Below are 8984 nucleotides of genomic sequence, written 5' to 3' on the forward strand. Positions count from 1 at the left end.
CTGCGTACTCAAAAGTATTTTGTGTTGCCTACGTATTAATTTATCCTTTTTAGGTGTAAGTTATTGGTAATAATAAACTTTAATTAAGTTTAAGTACAATGATACAATAATGAAAGAAAAGAAAAAAATGTGTACCTATTGTAAATTCGTTAGATGGTTTTTAACCTCATATTAAGTAGGGTTCGTAAGCCAGACGACCAACAATACACTCTAATTTTTTTTTAAATTCAACTGCTTTATTTGAATTGGAATATCATATAACATATTTTTTTATCAGTGGCTTAACAATGTATCTAATTTTTTAACCTTAAATATAGGGGTCAAGTAATGAACATTTTTCTTGTGATTTCAGATAATTAAAGACATTATTTATTATATTGGAAGAGGACACTGATAAAAAGCACTTCATCTGGAATAACATTCAAAACCGCAGTTATATAATAATAAATTTATCATAATTTTACTTTTTATTTATCGTACATAAGTTAAAAATTTCCACTATATTTAATACTGTAATGACCTCAACCGCCTTCATATGAATATCAAAAGATAATAACTTCCTATTTTAGTTCAGCTCTAAAGCATTTAAAATCGCATTTTCTTCGATTTCTCTCCTTTTCTTGACGATGTTGACTGAAAGCTACAACAAATTGCTAAATTACCAAAGTAAATATATAATATCAGACTTGTTCCCCCTACATATTAGGTCGCTGCCAATTTGAATGTTTCCATTGTCTTCCGACATACACATACATAAATCATCATCAAAACTTAGTGCAGCAGCTCTAAAAAACAAACTGTCTATATTCTCTCCTGTCTTAGCTGAAACGCTCCAAAATTCGGCATTTAATTTTTTTGCGGTGTTTAGGGCTAAGTCTTCTACACTGTTGTAAGATTCATTTGACTGAAATAAATAGCATCACTGTCTGTTTTTTTTTTTTCACTTTTCATGTTATATATTACAAGCAGATCTTTTTTGGCTCCGACCAGAAAAATGTAAGGACGATTATCTGATTCGCCACGCACTTCTAATGCATCTCGTAGCCAGTTTTTACAATTAGCCAACGTTCTTATGGAAGATAAATCGAAAACCAGCATAATTACTAAAAAGAAAAGATAAATGAACCTTTGCTGAACCAATAAAAGGCATCTAGTAGTTAAATAAAGGCGGAGTGATGGTTTTTGAGTGGCGTTTTTCAAAACGTTTTCAAAAAAATAAGAAAGAAATTAAAATAATTGTACCATAATTGAAATTAAAAAATTATAACATTTATCCCAGCATATGCTTAAGTCGAGTTCTGTTACTTACCATGTGCTTTTCTGTAATAACACTGAGCGATGCATTTAAAACGCTCCTGTCCTGCTGTATCCCAACTAAATCAATTTCTTTTGTTTTAAATAATAAATTTGTATGACACACACTTACATCTGCAAGTAATAGGGAATTCCCAGAATATTGATTTGTTCAGATTGAAAATCAACCCCAATTGTGCTCCTGTAGTTACTGTCGAAAACTTTATAGCAAAATCTGTAACAACAAAATCGTCAATTTTTACTCAACAAAACTTTCTTATCACTGGTTCACCTATTTAAAAGTGAAGTTTTCCCGACACACAAATCGCCCAAAATAATCACTTTACAAACTTTTAAATTAAAACCTGAATTCTGTGGGCAGGTTTCACCAGCAGCGACACTAAAAGCGAATTTATCGTAGGGAGTAAAATTAAGAGCTTGAGGAAACTTTTCTATTTCTTTGTTTTCGAACATTTTCGCAGTAAATGACAAACTTCCGTTGTTTGTATTGAAATACGCGGTCGCACATGAATGACAGTTATTTAAAAATGGCGCTCGTTTTTCCTAACCTCACTTTTTGTTGATTGAAAAGATTGAACATGACAGTGGGTTGCAGTAATAAGTAATTTGTGTATTTGTGGGTATTTATAACACAAAAAATGGCACTGGAATGCACCGAATGTAATCGTACTTTTACTATTAAAAGTAATTTGACGAGGCATCTTCGTATGGTGCATAGTATCGAAGTGGAAAGGTTGGATATACTTCCGAGGGATATCGATACTTACCATTATAAATGTTTAGAGGGTTGTAATATATCTTTTAAGTATAATCGAGAATTAAGGAAACACTTGCGGTTGAAGCATGAGGTTAATTTAGTGGAGTTAAATTTGGAGTTTCCGAACACAGAAGGTATTAGGGACAATCGGTTCTGTTGATATTGTATTAAATTTGATTGTAGTTTTTAATAAGTGGCTGCACGATGAAGAAACTAATAATTGTGTTCAGTATGTTCACTTGACTGCGACCAAACGGAAGACCACAGGGACCGAGACATATTATTATGAGTGTAGTAGAACAGGTAAGCGAAATTAGTGTCATGCGTCATTACAAAAAATGTGTAGTCTTAAAGGTGAAATTAAGAAAACCCAAATTTTTAAAATTGTCATGCTTGAAATATCTAAACTACTTAGAAATTCTTAAATTAAATCCAAAGGTTCAAATTTTTGTGGTAATTTACAGGGTCCAACTCGTAGAGATTTTTATGTAGTCATTATAATTTTACAAATAATTAAATCAATACAAAAAGTGTATTTTAATTGTATATATATACCGCGTGTCTGGAAAATGGCGGATTAACTCTTCAGTACGTTATATACGGGAGTTTCGGGAGTACCAAAAAAATAATAAAAAAGTCTTTATGATGTAGATTACGAAAAAAACGTAATTTTATAAAAGCAAAATTGGCAACACAGCACACACCTAATGCGTGAATACATCCGGATTACTTTCTGGTTTCTTAGTAACGATGGTGACTGAAATCCACCTTCGCTTGATATCAGGTAAAAGTTGTTGTCAAATGCAATTTTATCAAATTATTACAAAAACAACATAGCCATATCTGTGCATTCTAACTGAAACGGTAATTAAACATGGTCATGGGTGAGAAAAATATTAACTAAAAGTTTTATTATATACTAGTTATTATGATAATGAATGAGTTGTTTAGTTGTTAAACGTAGCAAAAGAAGCAATTTGAAAATCATTATAACTCCACCAAAATGTGAGAAGGATTTTTTTTACTAGTTTTCCCAGATTCACCAGTTGATTGTTAAGAGCGTAGCGGAGAGTTAATCCGCCATTTTCCAGACACCCGGTATAACAAAGTTGACGTCCTCTAGACTAGTGTAGATAGCGAAAACTACAGGACTATTTGTGACCTTTAACTCAACATAAGAGTTTTACATCAGAATTGTAACGGAAACGTGTTTTAGTATACCTATATTACATAGTATTTTAGAATGCATTTTTTCAATAAAAATGTTTCTTTAATGATTATATTAATACGTCTGTTAAAATTTGAATTGCAATTTTTTCCTAACATTAAGATTTTATGTATACAGAATGTTTTACGTAAAACTTTTAATTTTTTTTAGTTTGTAACAACTGAAATTCAAAATACCTACATATGTGTATAAAAAAAAATGTAAAGAATTTAGGCAGTACTTCTTTCAATTCTTTGCTCTCACAAACATAAACACATAAAGATGCATATTGTTTTACACACTTTAAATAGGATCTACTTAGCAAACTTTTGAGACGACATCATTAAAGCTTTAGTGGGGATGGATTGGTAAATGTTTATGAATAGTGAGACAACCACCTGCCTGTAGATAATTACTCAGAGTGCAGCTTGGAATCGAATGTGAATATTTCGGACCTTCGTAAATAATACAAGTCATTTACAGTATAATATTTAACTGCATTTTATGAATTTAGGAAACTGTAAAAAGTTTAAAAAGTATAACTTAATCTGTTAAAAAGTTTTTATTCATGACAATAATATAATAAAATAAAGGCAAACATATAAAGCGGCAATAACGAAAAATAACTCCTTGATCACAATTTGTCTAATTAGCCCTACCAACAAAGAGATGACGTCATTTCCAAAATTTACGATAACAAATGTTAATTAATTTTATAAAATAACATACACCTGCACTTCTGTTTTATGAATCCGTGTTGAGTTTTTTTTACCTTTGACATCTAGATGTTTGAAAAAAAAAAATCAAAATTGTATACCAACATTTTGCAATTTAATTCTGAAACTGCAAAACTGAATGCTCTGAAATCTGCAAACGTGTTAACGTTATCGTAAGCATAAGGTAATCGTCAATAAAAATTTATCCATTTATCCCCTCCCAAAAAATTGATGACGTGTTCTCGAAATTTGCCGATTGAATCCTGTCTAAGATATGCGGATAATTATGGATCTACTGACCTTGCCTCTCAAGTAGGTTGCGTGCAACTATCCTGAGAGATTAGGACCACCTGCCTACAGATTTTTTTTGACCGCGGCGCTCAATTGACCATAATTGTGGATTTCTACTACAACAACAACATCATCGTTTGCGTTTTTCTTTAGATTCACATTTTTAATATAATCGAATTAAAAAAAAAACTGCAGCAGTTGATGAAAAATGACTAATTAGTCTCCAGTAAAAGTGTATACGAAATCTGGGTAAAATGAACAAAATAACCTGTATTTATCTACCATTTAAGAAGATTTAAGAAGCAGGTGCCTACCCAATTTTTAGGAACGAACAAACAAGTTTTGGTTAGCGTTTAACTATTTACATGTCTAAAATTCTATAGTATGTATAGTCGCCTCACCACGTTAAGAAACTTTGACTAAAGTTATAAATCATAATGACGAAGAAACCCGTCGGATTTAAGTACCTACTTTACCACAGTAATGTCCATTTGCACGAAGCTTGACGCAAGCTTTGCTTAACTAAGAAGTGTTTAATTTTAAGTGGGACTTAAATTGTTTGCCTATTGCATATATCTAATAGTACTATATTGCTAACTGGCCTCAAAAGATTCCGAAAACATAACGGCTCGGACCTCTCTGTCTCTCTGTGGTACCAAACAGTACTGCGCATGCACTCATACTTGGTTGATTTGTAGTGGATAGCGTGACTGGATGCGTTTTGACATTTCGTACTTTCGCTTCTATTTTGTGTACATGCGCACAGGTCCTCGGTACTCTTATAGACAGAAAACAACATCTTCTGTCTCTCTCTGCCCGTGAACACCGTTTCTATGTTACTTCTGAAGAGTTAGCAATATAGTACTATTAGATATATGGCCTATTGCATCATCGTTGCTTATCCGTCGCTTAATAAAGCAATGCTTAGTGAGTTTAATGGAATGCGGACTTCTATTGGCAACACTAGCAACTGAGGTATCTTCAGCTCATGATCGTAACATGCAAAGTGTAACATGATTGACAACAGCGACCGAGCATGCGCTCTTTCGTTTCTTATTGTTAAGCAGAACTTTAGAATTTAAGCCATCAGTACCTGCCGAAATTAAACTCGTTTTGATCATTTCAATTAATTTTCATTTCAAAATTTCGTTATCCAATTTTATATAAAAATCCAGAATTTTACACGATCTGTTTTAACGGTTTTCACACAAAATACTGCTATCAGTTATGTTATGACATAACAATTTAGCAACTTTTTTGTTCTGCAATTTCCTAGGCAGGGAACTATTTAAACGTTTTTATTTAAATTTTAGTTAATTAATATTGATATTTACAACTGTATTTTGTACATTGTACATGTTAATCCTATACAAAGTGCACTTATTTTTTATAACGTTATTTTCTTCACTAACTGTCAAATTGCGAAGACCCAGCAACTCTTGATTTTTTGGCTTGATATTGGTCAACTTGTCCTTTCAAGTTCAAGTACGCAATAAGCTTTCATTTCCATTAACTTTCTTAGCCTTACACCAATCTTCAAAAGCTTGATAAACCCCGTTGTACCTCATTTTTTATTTTTATAGTAGCAGGTCCTTCACAGCCTTTGCTCTCGCTTGTTAGATGCCTAAAGGAACCTCGTCCCAAATAATTCCATTGCAAAAAACTTTGACACAAAAAATGCAAAAAGAGGGTTTTTGTTTATTTACCAACTATTAAAACGAAAGAAATGAACCACTAGATATTTATAGAAAAAAGAATTGAATTTAAAATTATTTTTTATTGTAATTAACGGTTTCAGAAAAAATGAAATATATGACTCGTCAGTAAAATGTCCGTACTTGACTCGGAGGCTTAAAATACTCACCAATAATAATCCATTTTCCCCACTTTTATGTAAATAACTATAAATTAACGGTACTGTAAAAGTAGTTTTTAAACATTCGTTGTATTTAAGAATATGGAGTACAATATTCTTTAATATGTAACATGAAGGTATATATGTAAGCTAGACTTCTTAAAAAAATAAAATATGTTGTTCAATGAATTAATAGAAAAACTTCTTAATTCGTAGAATAAATACCCTTCGTGGTGACATCATGTCATTTATAGTAATCTTCAGTACGATCGGTCACTGATACACTAACACATGACAAATAGACTCAGTTTAGTCCGATGTGAAGACAACGTCGCCGCCGAAACGCGTCATTTCATGTGATTTTGAAGTCAGAGATGTCAACTGGAATACTTTAATCACAACCTACTTTAAATCAAACTCGTTTTTTTTTGCAGGCCGACGAACCTTCGTTGATGACACCATAAGAAAACGCAAATCACGAAAATGGCCCACCAAACTCAACCGCGGCTGCACCAGCCAGATCATAGTGAACAAGTCACATGACGGTTCGCTTAGCATAATCTATTTCAAAACGCACTACGGCCACGACATCGGCATCGAACACATGAAACTATCCAAGCAAGATCGAGGGGCCATCGCTTCTAAGCTTCTATTAGGTTTACCAATCACTACAGTTCTACACTCTGCGAAAAATACAGCGGGTGATATTAAACGTATTAATCTCATAGAGCGCAAAGACATCGTTAACATCCGTAGAGCCTTTAACATTGATCTGAAAGATGGGAAAGTGGTTAATATGAACCCGATTAATGCATTCCTCGCGGAGTGCAGTAATCATAAATTGAACCCAATACTGTATTGCAACGTCGATAGTTTTCCAGAATGTGAAGATATTTGTGTGATTATAATGACGAAGTATCAGTCTGAAATGTTGAAAGCTTTTGGTGGTAACATCGTCGTTATCAATTCAGTACCTTTAAAGAACTGTGATTTTGAATTGATTACTATTTTTGTTATTGGGAAAAGCTGGAAGAACGAGTGGGAGAATTTTTCCAGTTGGGAAAGTTACCCTGCTGCTTGTATGTTCACCAATAATGTTAGTAGCAGCTATTCACTTTTTTTTACTAAAATTAAGGAAAAGATGGGAGCCATTTCGCCTAAAATTTTGTTTACTAATTGTGATAAAATGTACTACAACACGTGGAAGGAAGTAATGGGGGATGTCTCCCACCACCTTTACACACCTATTCAAATACACATCGACTGGAAATTAAATTTAAACCGGGTCATATGCACAGAACCCGATGTGACTCGAATTAAAAGAAAATGGCTGTTTGACTCCCTCACCAGTGTCCAAAACTGTCAAGACGAATCAGACTTCTTAGAAAATTTTGAACCAACAGTAAAAGTAATCCAGAACGATCCAGATTTTATAGATTTCCACCAATACTTCGTGCGCCACTATAACGATCCACAAAAGTGGGCCACTTGCTACAAAACCGGTCTAGACTTGCCTTTAAAACAACTCGACGTGATCAGCGATGTGTTAAGACACTACTTGAACGAGGAAACGGAAATCCGATTTGACAAAATTTTCCACTCTCTGATCAGATTCATTAGAGACGAAACCGTAAACTCTATGTTGAACACAAAAACGAATCGGGTTTTCTTTACTAACGAAAATGATGCTAGACATCGGGCACTTGGTGATAAAACCCTGGATGGCACACACTTGGGCGAGAACTTGTGGAACGTCGTCGAAGACCAACAAACACACCTTGTTCAAAAATTTTTGGAAAAAAGATGTTGCAATTTAGTTTGTAGCACGTGTCATATTTGTCTACATTGTTTTAGCTGCAGCTGCGTGGATTTCTTTGTCGAGAATGCCATCTGTGTTCATATTCACTACATCTGGGTTACGTATTTCCAGTCGATCGTGCAAAATGAAGATGACTTGGATGAAGAAATCGACCACGATTGTACCGAAGAAATTATTATAGAAGTTGATGAGAAACAAGAATATGATGAGATGAATCACGATGTTCACTATTTGCGTAACGCTATTGTTGAAAAGAGTTCGATTTTGTGTGAGAGTATTGGAAGACTGGAGGATAAGAGTGCGCTGAAGGCGATTTTGGATACGATTAATCAGTTGTGTGATTTTAGTGTGAACGGAGAGGTTAGTACTGTGAGTAAAAGTTCTTTGGGTGATCATTCGTATTTATAAGGTTTTGTTATTTCAAAAGTGGTTGGTTTCTTCCTGTGTACATACTCATGTAATGTAGGTTAAAATGTAGAGCCTAATACGAGCTCGCTTTCTTTTCGTTCGTTACTTCCGAGGCGAAAAATAAATTCAAGTTTTAAAAATTGGTTTTAATTATTTTTTTATAATTTTGTGTAAGGTATGTTATTTTTCCTAAATATATATGTTTTCCAATTGTAAAGGTTAAAATTGGTTTTTAATCATTGTTTAGTAACTTTATTCATTCAATGATGAAATTTTTTTCATCACAAGCGAGGCAAAAATTTTAATCACTGGTCAAATTTCAATTTTTTATACAATGTAAATGACAATTCTGTGCTAATAATAGTTATTTATTCTACAAAAAGGTAAAAAGAAAATTTACCCACGAATGAAAAGTTTGCGTAATGAGCGAGCGTAGCGAGCGAGTTGGGTAAATTTCATGAGTGGGTAAATTTTTGTTTACCTTCGAGTGGAATACAAAATTTTATTTTATACTGTTTATACTGTAATAACCCAAACTTCCCGCCTTTAAATAATTGACCTTGAAAAAGTTTGAAAGGCCCGCCAAAAATTTAAAAATTCAAAATTTGGCCTTGGTT

At 33.2% G+C, this 8984-nt stretch overlaps 2 protein-coding genes across 3 annotated transcripts; one reads left to right on the forward strand and one right to left on the reverse strand.

The window, feature by feature from the left end:
* Positions 1 to 127: 127 nt before the first annotated feature.
* Positions 128 to 1821, reverse strand: LOC135125927 (ras-related protein Rab-36-like). 2 transcript variants are annotated; one of them, XM_064051712.1, is made up of 6 exons: positions 1586 to 1821; positions 1427 to 1528; positions 1310 to 1374; positions 964 to 1103; positions 700 to 904; positions 128 to 640 (listed from the first exon to the last, which is right to left on the reverse strand). In XM_064051712.1, the coding sequence occupies exons 1-6, from the start codon at positions 1765 to 1767 to the stop codon at positions 561 to 563; spliced, it is 774 nt and encodes a 257-aa protein (XP_063907782.1). In that variant the 5' UTR covers positions 1768 to 1821; the 3' UTR covers positions 128 to 560. The 2 variants fall into 2 exon arrangements, with proteins under 2 accessions (XP_063907782.1, XP_063907783.1); XM_064051713.1 differs by having other exon boundaries at positions 128 to 653; positions 1586 to 1820.
* Positions 1822 to 1859: 38 nt separating this feature from the next.
* LOC135125926 (uncharacterized) lies at positions 1860 to 8509 on the forward strand. Its single transcript, XM_064051711.1, has 3 exons — positions 1860 to 2205; positions 2255 to 2374; positions 6575 to 8509. Exons 1-3 carry the CDS (start codon positions 1953 to 1955, stop codon positions 8365 to 8367), a joined length of 2166 nt encoding a protein of 721 aa, XP_063907781.1. The 5' UTR covers positions 1860 to 1952; the 3' UTR covers positions 8368 to 8509.
* Positions 8510 to 8984: the final 475 nt, after the last annotated feature.

The sequence above is a fragment of the Zophobas morio genome, unplaced genomic scaffold, assembly GCF_036711695.1.
Source record: "Zophobas morio isolate AGI-343-1 ecotype UQ-CSIRO unplaced genomic scaffold, CSIRO_AGI_Zmor_V1 ptg000009l, whole genome shotgun sequence".
NCBI lineage: Eukaryota > Metazoa > Arthropoda > Insecta > Coleoptera > Tenebrionidae > Zophobas > Zophobas morio.

Coding starts and splice junctions, on each gene's coding strand:
- LOC135125927 (XM_064051712.1), bottom strand. CDS start 1,767: ATGTTCGAAAACAAAGAAATAGAAAAGTTTCCTCAAGCTCTTAATTTT. Junction 1,375..1,426: donor ATTCCCTATTACTTGCAGAT/GTAAGTGTGTGT, acceptor AAATTGATTTAG/TTGGGATACAGCAGGACAGG. Junction 1,104..1,309: donor TTATTACAGAAAAGCACATG/GTAAGTAACAGA, acceptor TTTTCTTTTTAG/TAATTATGCTGGTTTTCGAT.
- LOC135125926 (XM_064051711.1), top strand. CDS start 1,953: ATGGCACTGGAATGCACCGAATGTAATCGTACTTTTACTATTAAAAGT. Junction 2,206..2,254: donor GGAGTTTCCGAACACAGAAG/GTATTAGGGACA, acceptor ATTTGATTGTAG/TTTTTAATAAGTGGCTGCAC. Junction 2,375..6,574: donor TTATGAGTGTAGTAGAACAG/GTAAGCGAAATT, acceptor TTTTTTTTGCAG/GCCGACGAACCTTCGTTGAT.